This window comes from Mustela nigripes, chromosome 4 (assembly GCF_022355385.1).
Source record: "Mustela nigripes isolate SB6536 chromosome 4, MUSNIG.SB6536, whole genome shotgun sequence".
Taxonomy (NCBI): Eukaryota; Metazoa; Chordata; class Mammalia; order Carnivora; family Mustelidae; genus Mustela; species Mustela nigripes.
The window spans coordinates 184,775,528-184,800,643 of NC_081560.1; the positions used below are offsets into that span (position 1 = coordinate 184,775,528).

General features: G+C 49.7%; 1 protein-coding gene across 1 annotated transcript in view; it reads left to right on the forward strand.

The window, feature by feature from the left end:
* Positions 1 to 25,116, forward strand: part of LHPP (phospholysine phosphohistidine inorganic pyrophosphate phosphatase) — a 114,792-nt gene that overhangs the window by 14,863 nt on the left and 74,813 nt on the right. Inside the window, exons 2-5 of the mRNA XM_059398771.1 lie at positions 1,933 to 2,120; positions 6,376 to 6,529; positions 13,229 to 13,292; positions 14,143 to 14,235. Coding sequence (XP_059254754.1) covers positions 1,933 to 2,120; positions 6,376 to 6,529; positions 13,229 to 13,292; positions 14,143 to 14,235 — 499 coding nt within the window. The remainder of the gene's footprint in view (positions 1 to 1,932; positions 2,121 to 6,375; positions 6,530 to 13,228; positions 13,293 to 14,142; positions 14,236 to 25,116) is intronic.

Genomic DNA, 25,116 nt, shown 5'->3' on the forward strand with positions numbered 1-25,116 from the left:
ACTCAGTGTCCTCACTCATAAAGCAGGATAGAAAGCGTGTCACCGCCAGGGTTGAGACAGAGTTGCATTTTTACTGGGGGTCTCCCTTATTTGGCCAAGCAGAGGTTGATTTCAAGTCCATAGTTTTGAGTAACTGGGTCTACTCTGTGTGTTGCCTCTGCACAAGAGCACAAAATTGGAACACATATCTGTTATACAGGGTATTTATTGATAAATACTAAATGATAAATTTTGCACTTAACACTGGATCAGATATATTATTTATATTATAAAAATGTAAAAGTTGAAAGGATGGCTGAAAAGTAAAGGTGTCTTCTGCACGTTTGGAGACCGCTGGCATGGCTGTGTCAGAGACCTGTTTGCAAACAGTGCGAGGTGGCAGTTAGTGCCCTCAGGTTAGTTTTCCTAACGTCTCCCAGACCTCCTGACTTGTAGCCTGGCTTCTGTTCCGTGACGCCACGCTGCGACTCTGTGCAGATGTTGAGTAGGACTGCCGTCTTTTTTTTTTAAGATTTTATTTATTTATTTATCTGATAGAGAGCGAGATCACAAGTAGGCAGAGAGGCTGGCAGAGAGTGAGAGAGGAGGAAGCAGACTCCCCGCTGAGTGGAGAGCCCGATGCGGGGCTCGATCCCAGAACCCTGGGATCACGACCCGAGCTGAAGTTAGAGGCTCTAACCCACTGAGCCACCCAGGCGCCCCAAGTAGAACTGCCGTCTTGCTCTGGCTTGTCTAGGGAGGGCTGTGTGTTCTGGGCCCATGGGGACATCTGCCATCAGAATGGGTCCCTGGCTCATGGGCTCAGCTGTGCCAGCCCCTTTTCCTGCGCAGACTGAGTCCACTCTTCCCTCTGTTGGAGGCTGTTTCTTTGCCTCCTGCCCCCCATCTGTCTCTTTATCCTGTTCCAGTCCTTTAAAGCACCTCCCTGTGGCTCCAGCTGGAGCCTGCCTGTGGTCAAGGTTACAATTCTGTGCGCTGGCCTCCAGCCAGGCACTTAGTAGATGCTCGGTAAGTGTTGCGGGAGGGTTGGGTATTATAACATTTGGGACCTCTTTCGGCATCTGCTTGTGGGTTTGCATTCCGAGAACTTGGCCAAGTGCAGCCAGGCTGCAGCCGGGGTCCTGGGAGCTCAGGAGAGAAGAAATGTGGGTACAGCTGGGTCTCAGGGTCTTGTTAGGTTAATCCTGGGCTTGCAGGGGCTCCCTGGGTCCTATCTATCCATCCCGGGGTCGTTCATGTACCTGATGGCCGTCTGGCAAACTTTTCTTCGGCGACAGCAATGAGAAGACACACGCAAACTTGGTGTCTCAGCCTTTGTTCTTTAGGGGAAATATGGATGCGGAGGTAATTAGGCACACGTAGCCCATGTGCACAGTGGAAGTGCTGATCACGGTGGAGCGGTCCGGAGAAAGTGCCGCGGACATGCATGGGCGATCTCTCACCAGGCCGAGTGGGATGGAGTGATGGAGGGGAGATGTCCGGTGCGTCTTGGGAGGTGGGAGAATCGGCACATGTAGAGAGGTGCCATGTCCCAGGCAGGAGTGGAGATGTGTCCCAGGAGAAGGCTGGAGTTGTGTGTCAGATGAAGAGGTGGGGGGTGTCTCAGGCCGAGGGAGTGGGGACAGAGATATGTCCCAGGTGGGGTGTCCCAGGCCGAGGGAGTGGGGACGTGTCCCCAGCAACAGGCTCAGTGCAGATGGAAAGGAGCGTTGTGGGCAGGGTCGGGGTTCCCTGGAAAGGGTCAGCTCCAGCTCAGCAGCTCCTGTCCAGACCCCGGGGTCAGCCGAATCTGGCTTCAGGGAGCCACCGTGGTCTGGCCCACGTTGGCGGTCCTGATTGCCCTTGGGAGAAGTGACTTTCCAGCTTCCTCCCCGGAGGCCCAGTGCTCCACGTGCTGATGGCACCCTCTGCCTGTCGTGTTCCCACTTCCAGACTGAAGCAGTCACAGCTGAAGGTGAGGTTCTGCACCAACGAATCGCAGAAGTCCCGGGGAGACCTGGTGGAGCTGCTTCGGCGCCATGGCTTCGACATCTCCGAGAGCGAGGTGACTGCCCCCGCCCCAGCCGCCTCTCTGATCCTGAAGGAGCGAGGCCTGCGGCCACACCTGCTTGTCCAGGACGGTAGGCTTGCCGGGCCCTGGGCTTGGTCGGGGTGACGGTGCCTCCTTTCCAGGTGGGGGCCGAGGGAGGGCGTCCTTCTGACCTGGGCAGACCACTGGGGAGGACACGAACGCTTGGCTCCTGCCGCTGGTGCTCATGGGCCTGTGGGGTGGAAACCTCGTGGGCTCCCTGCTGGGGACCAGTTCCCTTCCACCCCTCGCTGAGTACTGGAGGGTCTTTAGAGGCGGGTTCCAGATGGAACAGTTTCCAAGGAGGAAACCTCTGAGCCTGATTAGTTTGATCTAGAATGGACCAGAGGGGCAGGGAATCGCCACAGCGGCAAAAATCTAGCTTCTAGGGCTTGTGGGGCAGGAGATGGGCAGGGAAGGAGGCTGAGGGGCTCCACTGAAGTCTGTAGGTTTCTGTCTGCCACACCCCATCCCCCACGCCCCCCACCTCCCCCGCCACCCTCCCCCAACCCTGAACTTGATCTCTATTTGTGAAAACCAGCCCTACTTTCTGGCAAACGGCACAAGGTTTATATCCTGATCTTTGTCTGAATGCAACGAAAGAGACATTTTGACCCTCCTTGGGGAGTTTTTCTGGGAAGTGGAAGGAGCGGTATTATTGGGTGCCTTCTGAATATTTAAAAAGAAGACACATAAGCAGAGCTTCAGAGTTCAGGACACTTCCCTGTCATTGCACTGAGCCCTCCTTCTTCCCCTGCGCTGGGTATTTTTATTTACAAACCACGGCAGAAGCAAGCATATTCTTCTGCCTCCCGGCAGGAGAGGGAGCCCCCCCCCCCCCCGAGCTTGAGAGTGCGCCCTGAAAGGCTGGAGTGTCCAATCCAGAGCTCTGGTGCCGGTTGAGGGCAATACGCCCAGCCTTTAGAAAGCCTCTTTCTCAAAACCCTTCCTCTGTGATCTAGGATCTCTGCCCGTGTCTTCAGAACAGGTCCTCAAGGAAGGAGAAGAACTTAAGAAAGAAAATCCCCACCCCCGGGGCAGAGGGAGGAATGGGGGTGAAGTGCGCTGGGAAGGGGAAGGAGATTCAGTGTTTGCCCGGAGGGGCCTTGATCGCTACGGGCCGGAGGGGAAGCCGGGTGCCCTCCTCAGCCGGACCCCTGCATCTCTCTTCCATTAATATGCCTGTCTCCAGACTTGGAATCTTTTTCCAAGTTTTACTGTTGATGAATTCCACCCCCAACATTTTATTATGACATTTTCAAACATACAGCCAAGCTGAAGGAATTGTGCTCAGAATAATTTTGTATGTGGTCTCCTTGGCTTTACTAGTGATGTTTTGTTTCTTCCTTATTATGTCTACCTATTGCTCTGTCCATCTTTTCATCTTACTTTTTTTAAGATTTATTCTTAAGATTTATTTATTCTTAAGATTTATTTATTCGAGGGAGAGAGAGAGTGCTTGCGTGCTGGTGGGGGGAGGAGTGGGGAGAGGGAGAGGGACCCTAAGCAGATGCTGCACTGAGTGTGGAGCTTGATGCGGGGCTCGATCCCAGGACCCTGAGACCAAGAGTTGGATACTTAACCAACTACGCCACCCAGGCTCCCGCTTTTCTTATCTTTTTGATGCATTTCAAGGTAAATAGCAGGCACTGGTACATGTCCCCAGAACACTTTAGCACTTAACTGGAGTTCAATGTCTGTTTATAATTTTTTCTTTTGATACAAAATTTATGTACAATGAAATGCAGGAATCTCAGGTGTGCTTTTGCTGAGTTCTGTCAGATGCATCCATCTGTGTGTCCCTAGCCCTGTCGTGATCCCAATACAGAGCTTTACTGGCACGTCAGTCCCCATCCCCAACCCCCTTGGAGGCATTTTCATTTCTTTCATCATGAGAAGTTTGCCTCATTTAGATTTTTGTATAAATAGAATCCTGCTGCTTCTAGTTGTGCCGGGGCCCTGTGGACCACCTTCAGGCTTGACAATTTGCTGGAAGGATCTGCAGGGCCCAGAAGAGCTGCTGGACTCAGTTAGGGTTTACTGCGGTGAAGGAACACAGATTGAACTCAGCAAAGGGAGGAGAGGCGGGGGTGAACTCTAGGAGAATGGGGCATGACCTTTCAGTGGTCCTCAACTGGGAAGACTCCCTGAGATGACTTAATTCCCCCAGCCGAGGTGTGTGACCGTACATGCAATGTGTCATTACCCAGGGGAGCCCACTGGAGCCTGGTGTCTAGGGTTTTGAGTAGGAGTTGGTCGGAGAGGCACGCAGCGCCCGTGGACCAACCTTGGCTACTCAGTCTCTGACCTCCCAGGGCCTCAGGCATACAAAAACTCTCTCTCTCTCTCTTTTTTAAGATTGTATTTGAGAGAGAGAGAGGGTGCATGAGGAGGGGCAGAGGGAGAGGGAGAATCAGACTCTGCACTGAGTGCAGAGCCCAGCCTGGGGCTCCATCCCAGGACCCTGAGATCATGATCTGAGCCAAATGCAGATGCTTAGCCGCCTGGGCCACCAAGGTGCCCTGAGGACCGCCTTTCTTTGGAATCTGCCGGGTCCAAGCAGCCTCAACATACTGTTGTTGGGAATTATCTGTACGGTTGTGGGTTATCAGTAGGTTTTTTCTTCTCTGTTGTGGAGTGCTGTTCCATTAAGTGAACATACCAGGCTTTGTCCAGTCCCCTGTTGACCGACAGCTGGCTGTTAACAACTTTAGGCCATTAGGGAGGCGATCTGCTATGAATGTTTCTGTGGAGTTCTTTTGGATAAATACCTAGGACTGAATTGCTGGGTCACAGGGTAGGTGGCTGTTGAGTTTTATCGGAAACCGCTAGCCTCTCCCCAGATGATACAGAGGGCTGTATCATTTCACGTGCTGACCAGCCGGCTCTTACAGCTGCTCTGCTTCCCCATCAGTGCCGGGCGATGCCTGTCTTTTTAATTCTTGCTGTTCTGCCAAATAGGAAGTGGTATCATGCAGTTACTTCCATTTTTTAATTAGCAAGGTCAACATCTAAGACCAAGATAGGTGAGAATGCGGTTCTTCCTAAGCAATGGAGGGCATAAGGCTGACAACTTAGTTTATCCTTGCAATGTTCTCGGATTTTAATTTAAAATTGGGGAGAGGGGTGCCTGGGTGACTCGGTGGGTTAAGCCTCTGCCTTCGGCTCAGGTAATGATCCCAGGGTCCTGGGATCAAGTCCCACATTGGGCTCTCTGTTCCACAGGGAGCCTGCTTCCTCCTCTCTCTGTCTGCCTCTCTGCCTATTACTTGTGATCTCTGTCTGTCAAATAAATAAATAAAATCTTTTAAAAAATAAAAAAAAAATAAAATTGGAGAGGACAGGGGTTCCTGGGTGGCTCAGTCAGTTAAATGTCTGCCTTTGGGGGATGCCTGGGTGGCTCAGTTGATTAAACTTCTGCCCCTGGTTCAGGTTATGATCCCAGGGTCCTGGGATTGAGTCCTGCCTCAGGCTCCCTGCTCAGTGGGGAGCCTACTTCTCCCTCTCCCTCTGCCTGCCTGTGCTGTCTATCTCTCTGTCAAATAAATAAATAAAATCTTAAAAAAAAAAAAAAAAAAAAGTCTTCCTCTGGCTCAGATCATGATCCCAGGGTCTTGGGATCAAGTCCCGTATCGGGCTCCTTGTTCAGTAGGGAGTCTGTTTGTTCCTCTCTCTCTGCCATTTCCCCCTGCTTGTTCTCTCTCTCTGACAAATAAATAAATAAAATCTTTAAAAAAAAAAAAAAGATAAAATAGGGGAGGGCAGAGAAGGAAAGGAGGAAGAGGCTTTGCTAAGGGGCTCGGTGAGCGGAGGGGCAGTGGAGGTCAGCGGCTACTCCTTCCAGCACGTGTGTAACTTGAGGCTCTCCTGTCTTCCATGGGGTTGGGCTGGAATGCTTACAGTGTGGGTCCAGCAGTGCAGACCCTACAAAGGTTTCCAGCAGCCTCATTTCACCCTGCATTCAGGAATCTGTGTCTTCCTGGCAAATGTCGCTTCTCACTTGCAGAACTATGGGTTCCCTGCTGTGGGATTGGACAGGAACCCCTGGGGTAATGGCGGGGTTGGGCCGGGGCTCCCCGGGCTGGGTCCATCTTTCTCCTGACAAACCCCAACTGTGGGGAGTGGAATTCCTTCATCTGTAAAGTGGGAGTCAGACCCCTTCCAAGTCCGCCTCCCGTACAGCTGGGAGGATCGGAAGTGCGTCTGAGAGAGGGTCCAGACCCACGTGGCAGACGGAAGGTGTCCCTGGTAGGAGGTGAGACGTGAGCCATGTCTCCGTAGGGCTTTATCCCTCTTTCTCTTTCCAGGAGTCCGCTCAGAATTTGATCAGATTGACACCTCCAACCCCAACTGCGTGGTCATTGCAGATGCTGGAGAAAGCTTTTCTTACCAAAACATGAATAAGGCTTTCCGGGTGCTCATGGAGCTGGAAAGTCCTGTGCTCATCTCTCTGGGAAAAGGGTAAGTCAGCTTCAGGAAGAGGGTTTCCGGCTGCTTTGGACGACACTCTGTGGGTCTCTGGCCTTGCAGAATCAGCACGCGGTGCAGAAAAGTGGGTATGGGGCGGGCATAGGCTGCCTTCCTTCTCCTTCTCTGCTTTTTTCCCTTCATGCTTCCTTTCTTTTAATAATTTGTGAGGAAATGAGAACTCTCTGGCTTTGGGGGAGCTGGCTGGTCAGGCTTCTGAGTGGGCCCTGGGCTGGAAGAGGCTGGGGCCAGGGAGGGCTGCTGCGGATGGAAGCCCTGTTGAGGCCTCAGAGCACAGGTGCTCACTGTCCCAAGGTTAGGGGTGTTTGCACAGGGTACAGCACCAGGCACTGAAGGATTGTCTCTAGGGGGCACCTGAGTAGTAAAGGGAAGGCTCGGGGGCCTGGAGGAAAGCTCTGGGCCGGGCTCTGTATCTCTGGCCACAGAGTAGTCTCTGTAAAGTTCTGATTTTGTCACTGGCATTTTTGTCTGAGCCTTTAGCACAGTCCTCATTGTCTCTTCCTTTAAAAAAAAACCAAACCAACCATGCTGGTTACTTTTCTCAACATCTTTTAGCACCAAGACAGTGCATGTTCATCGGAGGAAAATTAGTACAGTTGAGCAAAAAGAAGAAAACAGAGATTTCCATTCCACTGCACAAGAAAACAGCTGTCAACACGTTGGTGTGTTTCCTTCCATGTGGTTCTTGGAGCAAAGAAATCATTACGAAGGGATGTCCTTGGAGCATCAGTATCAAACCTGACCTAGTTTTGTCACCCGGGTTTTTGTTGTTCACCAGACAGTACTTTGTGAACAGCTATCCACTCGATAAAGAAATGTCTGTGTAGCACAGTTTTCCTGTAATCTTTTTTACAGGATATCCTGTAGTTTATTTAAATTTATTTTTTATTTTTTAATTTTTAAAAAAGATTTTATTTATTTACTTGACAGAGAGCATAAGCAGGGGGAGCTGCAGGTAGAGGGAGAAGCAGGCTCCCAGCTGAGCAGGGAGCCTGATGTGGGGCTCAATCGCAGGACCCTGAGATCATGACCCGAGCCAAAGGCACATGCTTCCCTGACTGAATCCCCCAGGCATCCCCTATCCTGTAGTTTTCTTAAACCGATGCCCAATGATGGATGTTAGGTTGTTTCTGATTTTCTACGAAAGTAAAGCAGTCATAGGCGGATCCGAGGCTCTCCGTGCACATCGCCGGGCTGCTTTCCAGAAAGCTGTGCAGACTTAATCTGTCAGCACAAGGCAGTACTAGGCTTTCAAGTCATGGGCTCTTACATTTGCAGGGACCCTCTGGAGCCCTGCCCCAGCTTTTCGTGCCTGGCGGGGATTTGGGGGCTGTCCCTGCGGAAGGCTTTTCCAGCTTGGGTGCTTCTGCTGGTCGGGAACTCCTGCCCTGTGCCTACCAAATGGGGCCGGCTATAGGAGGAGTCAAGGGGGGGACCTTTGGTTTGGCCACGCACCATTACGTATTCCATTTTGTTTCATTCCCACCACAATCCTGTGAGCTGTAGGCAGCAGCAGTGCCGTTTTGGAAGTGGGCTTATGGAGGCCTAAGGAGTTGAAGTAAGCTGGGGTCCCCGGCCCATAAATCCTTTCCCCTGGGGCTACTTCAAGAGCAGATGTTTGGCCCTCACAAGACCCTAAATTTGGGGGCAGCGTGTTTAAAAATTGGGAGATTTTGGGGTGGGTGCCTGGGTAGTTCAGTGGGTTAAGCCTCCGCCTTTGGCTCAGGTCATGGTCTCAGGGTCCTGGGATCGAGGCCCAAATTGGGCTCTCTGCTCAGCAGGGAGCCTGCTTCCCCCTCCCCCTCTGCCTGCCTCTCTGCCTACTTGTCATATAAATAAATAAAATCTTTAAAAAAAGAATTGGGAGATTTTATATAAAATTCCCAGATTTCTGGATACTTAAAAAATCAGAAGATCTGATAATTCAGGGCCCCACATTCCACCACACGCAGAAGCTTAGCGGAGGCCACCGCCTCCACTGATTCCAGCTGACCGTAGGCCTCGCCACTCTCGCCATCCCTTTCACCAAGCTCAGAGTCCGCTGCCACTTAAGTGCACTATTTTGGTTGTTTTTCTCATGGTATTTCTTAATGGCTTTGTCTCTGTCAAAATAGGCAAACAAAAGAGATTTCAGGAAAGAGAGAATATATTTCCTATTTTTTTTTTTAATTTCTTTATTTGACAGAGGTCACAAATAGGCAGAGAGACAGGCAGAGAGAGGGAGGGAAGCAGGCTCCCTGCTGAGCAGAGAGCCCGATGTGGGCTCGATCCCAGGACCCTGAGATCATGACCTGAGCCGAAGGCAGAGGCTTAACCCACTGAGCCACCCAGGTGCCCTGAGAGTATATATTTCTTTTAGGAACTTAAAATATTTAATGTGTTTATCATGCAAATAAAATATGTCCTGTAGTAGTCAGGATTTGTCACAGAAGCAGAACTAAGAGGGGCCAGGTGCCCATAAAGAGCTGTGTCCGGGTCCAAAGGCTGTCTGCCGGCAAATTCCTTCTTGCTCAGGGAGATAATAATGTTCTGTTCCTGCCTTCCCCTGATTGGATGAGGCCCACCACAGAATGGAGGGCAGTCTATTTACTCAGAGACCACTGATTTCAATGTTAATCTCACCCAAGGAAGACCTTCACAGAAACATCCAGAATAATGTTTGACCAAATATCTGGCCCCTTGGCCCAGTCAGGCTGACACATAAGTTCAGCATTCTAGTCCCTTTCCGACCTCACAAGTATCTGCGGATTAGAGTGCTACAAGCCATGGAACTTGGCCTGCTCAACTCCCTCACGCTCCTGGCTTGATCCTTCAGTCATCCCTGAGATCACCAGCCCCTCACTAGAGAACAGCATAATGAAGATCTGTCATGATTCATTTACGTTAAAACTTTTTCTTTAAAATTTTCCCTAATTGTTAAACGTTATTACTACTGGGGAGTAGTCAAAGTAGATATGTTGTTGAAAAAGAAAAAAGAAAAGGAATCATTTGCTTTTTAGCTTCCTCATTTTGTAGTAAATTCAAGAGTAGGCAAGGGTTGGTTTTACAAATACGCAATCGGGGGTGCCTCTGACTTATCGGGCTCCTGACCTGGGCTGTGGGTTGGGCGCTCAGAAGCAAGGGACAGGAACTGAGAGCTTTGGGGCCCAGGTCAGCAGCTTCTTGGGACAGCCCAAGGACCTATGAAGAGCTGCTGTCCTGTCCGAGTGGGGGTCGTGGATGGCGAGGGGCCGTCCTCTGCCAGCGCAGGGCCACGCGGGGCCCCCGGAGGAGGCAGGATGGCAGGGGCACTGGGGCAGAATGTCCTCCTCCTGGAAATGGAGTGATTTACATTTGGCATCTGTTTGGACCGGGAGTGGGAATTGCCTTTGTAATTTCTTCTGTCATGCTGCCGTCAGAAAATTAAGCTGTTTACGCGACAGACTATGGAAGGTTAATGGCTCTTGTGGGAAAGGTCAAGTGGTCATTTTGAAGGGAGGCCGTGCTGAATAATCGGAAGGGCAGAAGAGTAAAGCATAAAATCTATCCGACCGCTTCAGGCCAGCTCTTTCCCGTCTCTCCAGCACCCCCAGTTTCTTCTTTGTGGTCGGAGCACTCCGCTTCTGCTGCTGCTTTCCTGATGCCAGTAACCGAAGGTGGTGGATCAGATCTCTTCGGTTTCAGGAATAACCTGGACCTTTATATTTAGAAAAAATTAACTTAGATACTTGTATTTCCTATGTCTCTAAAAATGTTTTCAGCTAACAGATGGCCTTTGAGGTAGCTTTTGGTTTTCCTGAATGAGTAAGGAATAAAGAAAAATTCTGGACACTGGAAAAACAAAGCCGAGATTCAGTTAAAAAAGAAATTGTAAGGTTTCTAATTTTGATTTATGGAAGTCAGTTTTTTCTTTAGGCTCTAAACATGAGGGTAACAAAGGCAAGGTTCTGATTGTGTATTTTAAGCTATATGCTCAGGTTTTTCCTTCTATCAGGACTAAATTTAAACTTCAGAAAGTGCGGGTTCCTGTCGCTTGGGAAGAAAGACTCTGGGGAGTGCGGCTGGGCAGAAGTTGTGCTGGGAACATGTCCTCGGGAGGTTTTCCAAAGGGAGGTACACTCAGCTCCTGCCTCCTCCTGCCAGCCCAGAGCCCTGGCCAGAGGCCCAGAGAATCCTTTGCTCCAAACAGACCTGTGCCTGTTGCAACAAGATGGTGTTGCTTTTAATTCGTCCTTCGGCTTCGGGGTCTTGTGCTGGCCGCATTCTCTCCTCACCTCTGTCCTTTGTCCCTGGCTCACTTTGCTGTGTCCCTTCCTCAGGGAGGCCCTCCCTGGTCCCCCTCCTGCCCCTTCTGGGCTCCCACTGCCCCTCTCTTCCCTTCCCACAGCAGTCCTCATACAGAGGATGAGGGGACAAAGCCGAAACCGGGCCTGGAGGGTCATCCGGCCCACGGGGTCCTCAGCAGAGTGCTGCTGCTTGATTCTGAGATGGTCCCTATGGCTGGACAATTCTGTTCCCTTCGCTTTAGTTTCTGCTCCCAGCTCTGATGTGTCCCTGGGATGCTGTCTCCCTGTGCCCAGCATGATTAGCCCTCCTCAAGCAGAGCACGCAGAGTCTGGGGTTCCCCTGGTCATTGCCTGTGCCCTGCCCCTTTATATTTGTCTGTGGACTGGGCTGCTTCCCCACCAGACTGGGAGTCCCTCGGGGACAGCCTAGGACTGGGCTGGTCTCTGAGTCCCAGAGAGGGCCGTGGATCTTGGGGACTGAATTATGGACCCCAACTCCAGGGTCACTGAGTGCAGGGCCCAGCACCCAGGGTCTCCCTCTTCCTGTAGGCCAAACCTGACTTGACTTTGCCGTTCCTTTAAAACTTGGGACCTAGCTAGGGAAAGTGGTTTATTGTAGGAATGGGGAAATAGAAGGAAACACTTCAGTGAGGCTTTATCAGGCAGACTACATGTCTGGATTCTTGATTTAAGACAAAGGCAATTAAGGACCTCTAACCCTGGGTTTTGGGGTCACCGTTTAAATGGGGTAGCATTTTTAGGCCCCAATGCTATAAGCAGGAGCTGTTCCGCTTGGCTACCAGGCATCTTCCTGAAGGGGTGCAGTGTCCCACCTAGCCCTTGTGGGGTGACCCCTGACCAAGAAACCTGGGGTTCACTTGGAGACCCACTGGTCCTGCCATAACAGGAACCACCCCGTCCCCACCCCAGTTTCATTTCGTGGGCTCCAGGCTCCCAGTGTACCTGACAGGAAGGATTGGCTGGGCACCAGCCCCTCCCAAAGCCAAGGGTTTGGCTAAAGCCTTGCAGGCCAGCCTGCGTGGAGCCCGAGAACACCGAGTGCTGGGGGAGCACGTGGTGGGCAGTGAGGCTCCCGCAGCCTTCAGGGCCTCAGGCGGGGTCCAGAGGAACGGGCAGGACAGGACTCCGGGGGCGCAGAGCTGGAGGAAAGGCGCCAGCCCTGCGGCAGCTCCTGGGAAGCTCAGTTCTAACATTTCAGTAGGCACAGGACAGGTTGCAACCCTCCCAGAGGGGAAGGACGTGTGTTCATCCTTTCTGGTCCCGCTCGTAGCTCCCTGCGTGTAGCCCAGTCCAGGTAACCAGAATAGTCATTTTCTCGAATATTTTTTGAGCAGTGCCTGCGTGCGAGACGTCATGTCAAGAACTTTGCACACATTGTTTTGTTTGAGCTTCACAATAATTCATGAGGTGGGCACTAGGGTCCTTGCCCCCCATTTTCCAGATTAGGAAACTGAGCCCGGAGGGCTACAGCAACCCAAAGTCTCATAGTTAAAAGGATGTAGCGCTTGGATTGGAGCCCTGGAGTCAGTGTGCCTCACTCTTCTTCTCTTCAGGTCTCTGTGTACGTGTTGTTTGACTTCTCTCCAGTCTGTAGAGCATGGGAAAGAGAGGCACCTGCTGTGACGGGTCTCAAAGCATTTTAACAGTCCTGGGCTCCCGTTAACCCTGTCTTTTGAGTAGTGCAGATTAAACTACCTTTGCTCTCTTTCTAGTGGAATGGCTTTGCTCCGGAACTGGGATTCATTCTCCATGTGTCCCGAGGGGTCTAGGTGTGGCCCCGGGAGGGCCAGATAGTGGAGGCCAGGGCCAACACAGCGCTCACAGGAGTCACGAAGTTGTCCTCAGAAAGGCAGGCTCCCATGAGCCTCGGGTGAGACAGGAAGAGATTGTTGTCTTCTCGTGAAAGCATTTGGCACCGGGACTGCCAGTTAATAGGAGATGCTGCGGGGTGCCATGGAACTAATGGGGTTTTCTTCTTCGGGCAGCAATTAGGGTTAATCATTAGCAGTTAGGAGTCCGCCATGTGCTCTGTGGACCTTCTGCCCTTCCCCAGAATACAACGCAGGCCCCTTGTCTTTCTCTGTTAGTAACTGGAACCATCTGCCCCTGGGGTCCCCCGAGGGCTGGCAGCAGGGGGCCACTGAGAGTGAGAGCTGCTGGGCCACTGGGAGTGAGAGCTGCTGGCCCACTATCCCTCCCGCCCGGGCATGGTGACCCGCTGCTGGGCTGTGTCGTGCCGACCTCTGTCGGTCGTTCCCAGCCTGGCGCCCGGACTGACCCTCACCCATGGTTCTGCTCTCTCGAGCTGGCAGAACCGGGGTGCGGCGGTTTCTCCTGGCACTGCTCCCGGGCTCCGCTCACCGTGTCCCCTCCTCCTCTCTTGTAGACGCTACTACAAGGAGAACTCGGGCCTGATGCTGGACGTTGGTGCCTACATGAAGGCGCTCGAGGTACCTGGCCTGAATTTGTCTGAGCCGCTTTCAGATCTCGGGGCTGTCTGGGATGCTTCTGGTCTTTCGGGAGAGAGGGGTGAACTCCGTGTCTGAAGCGCCTCTTCTGTTGCCAGAGCAGGCACCCTCCTGTTCGGGGCTTCAGGCGGAGCGCCCGCTCCGCTCCAGAGTGTGGCCCCTCAGCCGCCGGGGTCGTCACTCTGCTGTCCTGTCCCTCCTGCTCCTTCCCACTCCCAGGCCCCGCACCAGGCCCACCGCCGGCCTGCTCGCTGCCGCTGTCCTCTCAGACCCTCGGCATCCGTCTGCCACCTGCCTCCTTCCTGACACTGGTCATCTGCAACACCTTGAGCATGACGTGTCCTAATGGGACTCCCTCCTGACTCCCTCCTCATTTTCAGGGCCGGGTTCAGATGGGGTCCCCGGTGACCCCCCAACCCGTGCCTGCTCAGCCACCCCAGGTCAGCTCACCTACCACCCTTGCTGCTATGCTGGCTCTTGGCACCCCACAGTCGGGTGCAGACTGTGGTAGAGCCCTGGACCTTTTCCCATGGGGGGCCTGTGACTGAGTTGGGGGACAGGAGAGAAGCAATTATGCAAATGAGAGCACCAACCAAATGAGAGGTGAGGGAGGGTGGCCCGCCTCTTGCTGTGCTCAGGTTTTGGAGCAGATCGCAGGGGGCCAGGTGGGGGCCATGTGTCTCTCAGCCCAAGTGTCCTGTGTCTTGGAGGCCCCTGGCCCCGGGTGCACCTTCGGGGCACTCTTTCCTTGATTCCCCAGAGGGAGGCCTTCGGAGGAGGGCTCACCTGTGGCTTTGTCCTCAACCCACGCTGTGTCCTTTTCTCTTCCCAGTACGCCTGTGGAATCGAGGCTGAAGTGGTGGGGAAACCTTCTCCTGAGTATTTCCAGTCGGCCCTGAAGGAGATGGGGGTGGAAGCCCATGAGGTAGGGAGGTCTCCTGAGGGAGCCCGTGTGTGGAAGCCGCTCGGTCGGGGGCGGCCTGGAGCACGGGCCGGGGGGCTTAGGCACCTGTGGAGGCCGGCTGGGCAGCCCGGTGTGGACCCGGCCCTCCACGAGAGCTGGTTTTACTGGGAAGGGGGAGAAAGCCCCAAGAGGAGGCCCGCTGAATGCTTTCAGGCGGTGAAATTCGTTTCAGCCTTGAGTCAGAAACAAAGGCCTGTGGCCGTTTCTAAGTGACTTCTGCTGCTTCTCTGGAAGGATAAGAATTGATGTGCCCTACTACTGTGTTCACAGTAGTTCACAGAAGAGGTGAGGGGCGGCCAGCCGGGGGATCAGCGGAAGGCGTGGGGGCCTGGCCGAGGGTTGCATGGGCTGCCAGACTGTGCTCGCCTTGGTGCTGCGGGGTACACGCTGGGTACGTGCAGGCCCCGGGGGTGCCTGCCCGCATCCGGGGGACAGTGGTCAGTGGACAAGAACAGGAGTTCAGGGGACCTGCCCCGCTTCCACCGGGCGCTGCTTGAGTCCAGCTGTGCCTGCCCTCCGAGAAGCCACTCCGATGTGAAGCACTGACCAATGAACTGATGAATGAAGATTCTGGAAGAGCCTATGACGGGATTCCTCACATGGTCACAGGCGGCTAGGATGACATGGCAACATCAGAAGCAAGAAGAAATGGAAGATGACAACACCCACAACGGAGTTTTTTTTTAAAGGATCTTATTTATTTGAGAGAGGGAGACAGTGTGAGAGAGTATGCAGCGTGAGCAGAGGGGAAGGGCAGAGGGAGAGGGAGAAGCAGACTCCCAGCTGAGCGGGGAGCCCGATGCGGGGCTCTATCCCAGGACCCCAGGATCATGACCCAAGGCGAAGTCAGACGCTTAACTGACTGAGCCACCCAGTCGCCCCACAACTGATTTTTCTTAATACCACTTACCTTTTAAAGAGTCAGAATGGCAGGTAAGACGTGGGGAAGGAGAATGTTTCTGCCTCTTCCTATGTTGACTTATTCCGTCGTCTCTTTAGCTGGACTGTTCGGTTCCTCCTCCGTGGAAGGAAAGCTCACGTGAGGCTGCACCAGCCCAGCCCAGTCAGCCTGGGCTTTTCCAGTCTGTCCCTGCCCTTGACCACACCTGCGTGTATGTTCCTCCTCTGCTTTTGGACTCAGATGGCCGTCTAACTCTGCAGACATAATTAAGACAACCAGAGCTGCTGGGGCGCCTGGGTGGCTCAATCGGTTAAGCGTCTGCCTTCGGCTCAGGTCATGATTCCAGGGTCCTGGGATCCCCGAGTCCTGTGTTGGGCTCCCTGATCAGTGGGGAGTCTGCCTCTCCCTCTGCCTGCTACTCCCTCTGCTTGTGCTCCCTCCCTCTCTCTCCCTGTCAAATAATTAAATAAAATTTAAAAAGAAAAAGAAAAAAGAAAAGATAAAGACAACCAGAGATTAGATAGTATATAGATTAATGCTATGTCTTGAGTATATATCTCTGAAATCCTCACTACATGGAAATCCTGGAAACCCACTTAATTTGCAGGAACATTGATCTGCTTTGCTGCTCACAGAGATTTAGGGCTGTGGGAGGTCTAAGCTGCAGAAGTTTCTTTCACTGTACTTTTGTTCTGCCCTTGTTTTCGAAAATTCTAATTTGTAACTACTGTTATCAGAAAAAACATTTCAACCAAGTTTCTCGTTGGAAATTAACAGTCCTACCTGATGACTGTCCCATCACCTGATGACTTTATTTCTTACCCCATCCAGTGAGAAGTTAATAATTACAATTTTCTATGTTTATTCTAGACTCGGGTGTATTGGGGAGAGTCACATGTTGAGGCTGACTGAAATAATTCTGATGGGGCTATGCGGCGTGCTTGTGGACAAGCACATCTGAGCTAGTGTGGCAGAAAACCATGATAAAATGGAAATTTTATGTCCTTGCAAGCGTTCTGGGTTTGTAAAATTACCTTCGTCTCTTAGACATCAAATGCTTACGTTAGTAATGATAAAATAAGAGGACACTTCTCCATTTAAAACAAAAAACAAAACAGTTCATTGAAAAGACAATATGTAACAAGATTCAAAGAATATGTATTTTGCCACCCTTACATGATGACTGTGTTTGAGACAGATGGCCTTCCCAACATGTATCTTAAAAAAAAAAACAGTTACGATTTTGGTGTCCACAGTGCTCCCATTTCCCAGGTGGTGTGGTGCTGGCCCCCAGCAGCAGGTGGTTTTCTAAGAACATCATTGAAAAGACAAGGGGCACATGCAGGCAGCCAGCCGAGGCCGCCCCGATGTCCGTTTTGGACATGACAGTGGGGACAGCATCCTGTGGTGAGGCAGGTGTCCCCAGGATCACTGTAGTGTTCCCTTCTTGATAGACCCGAACTTCCCACATGTTCGAGTCTCGAGCACTGGTCTCTCGTGATGCATGGAGGAGGCTGGCCCACTGCCTCGGATATCCAGAACCGCTGCCCTCAGCCTTATTGACATCTGTGAATGCCAGAGGGCACAGGGTGTCTGGGGTTCTTAGGAAGAACCCAGGAAATGTCTTGTGAGGACATCTTCTCTGGTAGAAGAGAAGAGGCTTGTGTTTTGAATGAAGACCACGGGCACAATGACCCTGGGTTTTCAAGACTTTGTTTCCTAGGGCAGAATTTCTTTTTTTATTGTGGCATGTTACAGAGTGACTCTCCCCATATAGCCATAGCTCAGATTGAACAATTAAAACATTTTGCCACATTCTCTTCTTTTTCCTTTCTTTTTTTAGAAACTTTTTCTTTCTTTCTTTCTTTCTTTCTTTTTTTGCTGTTTTTTTTTTTTTTTTTTAAGATTTTATTTGTTTATTTGACAGAGAGAGACACAGTGAGAGAGGGAACAGAAGCAGGGAGAGTGAGAGAGACACTTGGGCTTCCTCCTTAGCAGAGAGCCCTCTGCAGGCCTCAATCCCAGGACCCCGGGATCATGACTGAGCCAAAGGCAGACACTTAACAACTAAGCCACCCAGGCCCCCCCCCCCCCGCCCGCTGTTGCATTTCAAACCCCAGGTTTGTTGTTATTGTGTCGTTTCGCATTATAGTACGTCTTTCCAAAAAAGATGGTTATTTTTGACATAACTCCAATGTGTTGAAACATCTAACAATGGCCAGCAAACACATAAACAGATGCTCGTCAAACAGTGTCGTCAGTCATTTGGGAAGTAAATGCAAGTCAAAATGGGGTTAAGCCTCTGCCTTGGGCTCAGGTCATGATCCCAGGGTCCTGGGATCAAGCCCCGAGTCGGGCTCTCTGCTCAGCAGGGAGCCTGCCTGCTGCTCTGCCTACTTGTGATCTCTGTCTGTCAAATAAATAAATAAAATTAAAAAAAAAAACACAACTACAGTGAGCACCCACCTCACACCACCTGGAAGGTCATCCATAATCATTTTTTAAAAAAGATTATTTATTTATTTGACAGAGAAAGAAAATGCATGAGCAGGGGGAGGGGCAGAGGGAGAAGCAGACTCCCCCTTGAGCAGGGAGACACAGGGCTCAATCCCAGGACCCTGGATCATGACCTGAGCTGAAGGCAGATGGTTAATCGACTGAGCCACCCAGGCGTCCCTATCCATAATAATTTTAAAAACAAAAACAACAGAAGATGGCCAGCGCTGGCGCGGATGTGGAGACGCTGGAACCCTCCTGTGGGGAGACCGGCCAGGATGTGAAATGGAGCGGCCGCTGTTGAGAACCGCTTCTGGATGAGGGAAACAGAAGCACCATATGACCTGGCAATTCCACTCCGACGATGGCATCCAGAACGATGGAAAACAGGTGTTCAAACAAAACCTTACCGTGAGTGTTCAGAGCAGCGCTCACGGTAACCAAAAGGCAGAAACAATGTGAACGTTCAGGGGCATTTGCACAGAGCAACGAAATGGGGGCTGTTCACACAATGGGATAGTTCAGCCGTAAAAAGAACGAAATGCTGATCAGTGGTGCAGTGTGGAGCCTGGAAAACACTACGGTAAATGAAGGAAGCCAGACACAAAAGGCCATATTTTACATGTAACGTGGCATTTCTGTGAGATGTCCCAAACAGGCAAATCAGAAATCTAAAACACGTTAGTGGTTGCCGGGGCTGGGGGCGGGGGAGTGGGGACTGGCTGCTGATGGGGACAGTCTCCCTTTGGGGTGATAAAAGTGTCTGGAGCTGGATGGGGTGACAGTCCTACAACATGGTGAATGTACTTAATGCCACCGATTTGTACACTTTAAATGCCGACGGTAAATTTTGTGTTTTTGTTGTCACGGTGGGGAAAAACTCTACCTACAAAATCAACAGTGATTGCCTAGTATTAACCGGTAATCAGATTTAAAGTTCCCTGGCTGTCTCAGAAATGTTCTTTCATGTTGATTTGTTTGACTCAAGTCCAAACAGAATCCGTACCTTGCATGTGGTTGTTTTGTCTCCGAAACTTCTCATTTTAACTTTTTATCATGGAACATTTGTAGTGCCTATGCAAGGAGAGAGAGTAGTATAATGAACTCCTAGATACCCATGACCGAGCTTCGCTAGTGATCAATTTACAACCATTTAGAAAAAACTTACTTTTAACTGTTCATTTTGAAGTGATTTCATACTTACAAAAGTTGCAAAATTAGCACAAAGAATTTTCCACATGCCCTTTGCCGGCTTCTTCAAATGCTAACATCTTATACGATAGTCATAGAACAGTGATAAAATCACATGTCATCAGCCAGCCGCCAGCGTCGTTGTGTGGGACACATGGCTTGTAGCAGTTGCCTTCCCCCAGGGTCCTTCCTTCTGGGCCAGAACCTCAGTCCTTTTTGTCTCTAAGCATGGTGACATTTTTGAAGAGTTCTAGCTGACTCTTTTGTAGACTTTGCCTCAATTTGGTTTTCTTCCTCATGTCTCCTTGTGACTTAATTTAATTTTAGGTTACGCATTTTTGGCAGGAATGTCCCAGAAACAGTGCTGTGCCCTCTTGGTGCACTCCAGCAGGAGGCACGTGAGGGCATGTCGCCCTGTTGTTGCTAAGTGTCCCTTTGATGAGTGTCAGAGGTGACCTGTACCAGAGTTCTCCACACTGCAGGATTACTCCCTGTCCCATGTAACTAGTAAGCGTCTTATGGGAAAGCATGTTGACTGTATAAATAACCTCTTTCCCATCACTCTTTTCCTTTCTTAATGTTTGCATCCACTGATAATTCTTTTTATTTTTTCTTAAGATTTCATTCATTTATTCGACAGACAGAGATCACAAGTAGGCAGAGAGGCAGGCAGATAGAGGGGGAAGCAGGCTCCCCACCGAGCAGAGAGCCTGATGCGGGGCTTGATCCCAGGACTCTGGGATCATGACCTGAGCCGAAGCAGAGGCTTAACCCACTGAGTGACCTAGGCACCCCTCCACTGATAATTCTTACCTGAAGCAGTTATTACGGGGTGTTTGCCAAATGGTGAATCTGTATTTCTATTTCTGTCATTCCTTCTATATTTATTAGCTCAATTTTACTGTAAGAAAGAGTTTTCTTTTTTTTCCCCATTGACTTGTTTGTTCCAACTTGGACCAAAGGATATTTATTTTATTGCCCAAGTTACAGTCCATTCCTATTGTTATTAATTTTGTTGCTCAGATTGTCCCATATTTAGCCATTAAGTAATCTTCAAGATTAATAGCCACTTATTTAATCTGTACTCCACCCATTCTTCTCCCCTAAATTATTTTGAGTCATATCCCAGAAATCCTGTTCCTTCATCTGTCAATGTTTCTTTGTTCCCAGATGATAGGAATTCTTTTTAAAGCCATAGGTAATGCCATAGGTAATGCCATCTCCATGTCTAATACCAACAATAATTCCGTGATATCATCAAATATCCAGTTATTGTTCACATTTCCTTGATGGGTTTTTTTTTTTTTAAAGATTTTATTTATTTATTTGACATAGAGACAAAGAGAGAGGGAACACAAGGAGGGGAGGCTGGAGAGGGAGAAGCAGGCTTCATGCTGAGCAGGGAACCTGATGTGGGACTCGATCCCAGGACCCTGGGATCATGACCTGAGCGACCCAGGCATCCCTCCTTGATGGTCTTAAAATTGTTCTACATTGCTTACAATTTGTTTGAATCAGATCCAGATGAAACTCTTGCATTGTTATTGGTCAATGAGAATCTCAGGTGTTCTTTAATCTCCTGGTTCCCTCTACTCCCAGCCCCCAATCGCCCTTTTGTTTTTCCTTGCCACGTGGTGAAGAGGAAATTGGGTGGTTTGTTGCATGGTCTAGATTTTCTTGGTTGCACCACTGGTATACTCTCACTTGCTCTTCCGTTCTTGTTCTCTGAATATTGACAGTAAGATCTACAAGTTTGCTCAGAGTCTGGTTCAGTTTTTGGATGACTGCTTACAGGTGGTGGTGTGTCCTCTGTCAGCAGGTGGAGAATGTCCACTTGTCCCCTTCTGTATTATTAGCTGCTGTTCGTGATTGGTGCCAACTCCTTTAATTCATCCTGGACCATAGAATGGAGCTGTATTAATTCTTCCATCCCTTCTTCGTTTTCCCCTCTGGGTTACTTGTATATCAGAAAGCTTCTCACCAACTGTTTGTTACCCTGAGGTACAGTTCACATAGGGAGCTCCAGATAAAGGCCTATTTCTTTTTCATTGTTCATTAGTTTTCACAATAATGAATTGATTCTCTAGCATCCTCCCAAGGTGACGAAGGAGATTTGAAACTATACATAATCACTATGAATAGATAGATTTAAGACAGATAGATTGATGAGTTTCAATCCATTGCAGTCATTATCTTATTCATATCAAAAGTATTTCATCTTTGACCAGTGGAACCCCCTTCAAGCTGGCCTCTAAGTCCTTCTGACCCGATCTCAGGAGTCTTTGAGGTTCTTTACTCCCTGTTATGAGAGGATCTTCCACACCTGCCGTGTATATTTTCTGTCTCAGGCCCGGGATTCACCTTTCTTCCAAGGAGCCATGCTTACCTTTGGTGGAAAATGGTATTTAGAAACCATGCTGGGAACATGAAGGGTTCTTGTTGCTATTGGGTTGATCATCATTTCTAAATTTCTAAGCCTTTTTTAAAAAATTTAAGATTTATTTATTTGATGGGGGAAGCACGAGTGTGGAGAGGGGCAGAGGGAGAGGGAGAAGCACACTCTCTGCCAGGCAGGGAGGCTGATGCTGGGGTTGATGCCAGGACCCTGGGATCATGACTTGAGCTGGAGGCAGATGCTTAACCAACTGAACCACCCAGGCACCCCTTTTTTGAGCCTTTTTAGTCAACCAGGCTCAGAAAAGTATTTATCTTTTTTTTTTTTTTAAGATTTTATTTATTTATTTGACAGACAAAGATCACAAATAGGCAGAGAGGCAAGCAAAGAGAGGGGGGACGCAGCCTCCCTGCTGAGCCAAGAGCTCCACAGGGGTCTCAATCCCAGGACCCTGAGATCATGACCTGAGCTGAAAGCAGAGGCTTAACCCACTGAGCCAGCAAGGTGCTGCGAAAAGTATCTTTCTTTAAATATGAACTACATCTGGAGTTCATACTGAAACCTCTGATGTGTCAGGTCAGTGGGTTTCTACTTGACCTCATCAGTCTTCTATCTCTATTTCCTTTTTCCAATCAGAAAGCTTGGCTCTCAAGGATATCAACAGAACCAGTTGTTTGTTTTCATCCATTGTACACACAAGAGTCTTGAGTTCCAGAAATTATGGGAAAGAAACCAAACAAGAAGAGTCTGGTGCTACCACAGGGTTAACAGTGCCCCGAGACTGAGCCACTGTTGTGGTTGGTATCCCAGTGGACCGGATGGCCATCACAATGTCACTGTCCTGACCCTTACTGTTTACAATTTCTTTTTTTGGCAGTTCTTTTTTTGTATTGAGCACTTCCTTCTAAAAATTTATGGCCAAAATGCTGGGTTTTAGAGCCACAGGCATAGTTCTTCTCCGGATGGTATGCCACCAACATGACCCTCTTTGAATTCACTTTACTTACCATTTTTAGGGAACTGGTTTTCAACATTTACATTTTTTATAGTTATGTAAAATATTTACTTGGCTCCAAAATCAAATCCATAAAACGAGATATAGTCAAGGAAGTTGAGCTTCTGTCCTTTTCTTTCTCTTTCTACTCATCTCATTGGAGCCCTTTTTATAAATATTATGGCTTACCTTTTCATTTCTTAAATATAAACAGTTATGTATATATATATTTATTTGTTTTTAACAGGTTTTATATATGTATTTATTTATTTATTTTATAGAGAGAGCAAGCTCCCATGAGCTGGGGTGGCACAGAGGGAGAGGGAGAGGGAATCTCAAGCAGACTCTGTGCTGACCATGGAACCCAGTTTGGGGCTCCGTCCAACGACACCGAGATCATGACTTGAGCCGAAACCAAGAGTTGGACGCTCAACCAACTGAGCCAGCCAGGTGTCCTTGTCCATATTTATATTCTCATAGGATAAATTTAAGAAAGAATAAATTCTTCTACTCTGTAACAAATTATCTTAAGAAAGGCTAATGTAACATGAGTTTTAAAAACCAGTATTTAGGGGGCGCCAGTGGGCTTGGTTGGTTAAAGCATCTGCCTTTGGCTCAGGTCATGGTCTCAGGGTCCTGAGATCAAGCCCCATATTGGGCTCCCTGCTTGGTGGGGAGTCTCTCTGTGCTCTCTCTCTCAAATGAATAAATAAAATCTTAAAAAACAAACAAAACAACCAACCCCAGTATTTAGAATTCTACATTCTGACAGTTTCGTTGGTTATGTTGTATAGTTCAACCTGGCATGGTTCCCCCCTCCCCTTTTTGCTTTTTGGCATTTTTCAATTATTTTCGCAGAGGGCACCTTTTACATTCTGAGAACTGCCCTCCCCACACCTGAGAGAGCAGCGGAGGCCTGCATGGGGGGCAGGTTAGTCTGGGCATCTCATCTGGTGGGTGCTGGGGATGGGGGTTCTGGGGTGGGCTTTGGCTTGAGGATTCCCCGGGAATCTCTTGGTTAGGTTGAGGTCCCTGCGGTGGTTGTGTGTGTCGGAGGCCGGATGGCTGAGGGCTGGTTTGCTCCAGCAGCCCCCAGCTCAGGCGGCAGAGCTGAATCTTACTTACCTCTCATATTATCATTCTCCCTTCCGCCCTCACGTGCCATTTCTGTCTCTCCTCTCGACAGACAGATGAGTGGCAACTGCCTGTTGTTAACACTCTCACTCCCTGTTTTTCTAAAATGTTCGTTCATTTATGATGTTTTGAGCCTCAGAATGTGTAGACATTTTAAGGCAGTATTTCAGAATAAGGCCATTTCAGATGAACTGTGTCTTGGGTACAAGGTAATAAATTCTCTGTTCCTACTTCTTTATTTTTAATGAAAAATGCCTGTGAGGAGCGGTCTTGCTCCCGCAGTGCCAGGCTGTGGCAAATCTTAAATTTTTCAAGCTGCTTTAATCAATAAAGTTATCACCAGTCATTTCCCTTGATAACTGCTCCTTCCAGGCCCCAGCCCGCTTCCACTGATGTGCCCTCCACCTGCCTTCGGAATGGACATAACTACCCAAATCCAATTTTCATTCTAACCTTCCCTCAATAGCCTAGAAAGAACAGATTGCTGGTATTACTCTAATAGATTGGAAATTCAAACCTCTTAGAGGTAAACGGGCCCTTTCTGGGAGTCAGTAATAAGGCAAAGGATAACATACCTTAAAGGTTACTTCTAGAAATACCTAATTTCTCATGGCTTAAGGCTTCTGAAGCAGTGCAGTTTTGTAGCTTCCTACCGCAGCCCAAATGATGTGAGGGTTTTGGCAGTTTTCTGTAAATACCGAAATTGCGTCTGTTGCAAATTACACAGGTTTCGTGGAAATTGGGACTGTTGAAACCAGAGGGCTTAATTAACACAGGGGCCAAGAAGCTGAGGGCTGGGGGTGCCCATTTCACAGGCAGGGAACCTGAGGCTCAGAAAGGAGGGATCTTGACTGCCTGGAGCCCCGTGTGTGTTGGGCACACCCAGGTACCGTCACGTCCCTGCTTATTTCACCAAGTCCTTAACGCCAGTCCTTGTCCGAGGTCCTCGCATTTCCATTTTAAGGTCAGGGCAGCAGTTCCCCACCTCTGCACTCTGACATTTTGGGGCCAGATCATTCTTTGTGGTGGAGGGTGGCTGTCCTGTGCAATCCTGCCCCCAGAGTGAAAGCACAGGTGTCTCCAGATGTTGCCACACGTCCCCCCAGGGGCCAGATTGTCCCCAGGTGAGAATCACAGCATTAGGGAGGAGTCACAGAAACCCTAGTACTGAGCCCTAGATATTCTTCTGATGAGGCACGTGTCCACGACCCTGTCCCCTCCAGGCCTTTGCTGTACCCTGGTTCTCAAGGAGGGGGCCGGCCACATTGCAGGATTTTTAGGCTTGGTGAATGAACTTTGAAAAGGTGTATGTAGTACTACAGTATCACTTGCTATTTTGGAAACGACTAAATATCGTTGGCAGAATTACATATTATAGACGGTGAAGTTAGACAGGATCTAAGTGGGGAGGATAAATGCCCTCAGGGCAGCCTGTTGAATATGGGGGCGAGGTTTGTAGGTTTATCCCGAGAGGGCTGGGCATAAAACGTGGACGCTGTCCTTCTGCTCGCTGGTTCTCAGATCATGCATTCTACCGATGTGGCTATGGGGCCAGGCAGTTAACTCTAGTGGTGAGACCTGTGGCTGGGGAGTGACTGTCCATGTGGGGCCACTGGGGGCCACTCATTTCTCTCATGGCCTCCTACCCGTTATGGATTTCCACGGAGGGCTCATCCCAAGTCCCTTCCACCTGCTCGGCCCTGCCGCCCGGCTGCGTGCACATTCTAGGCT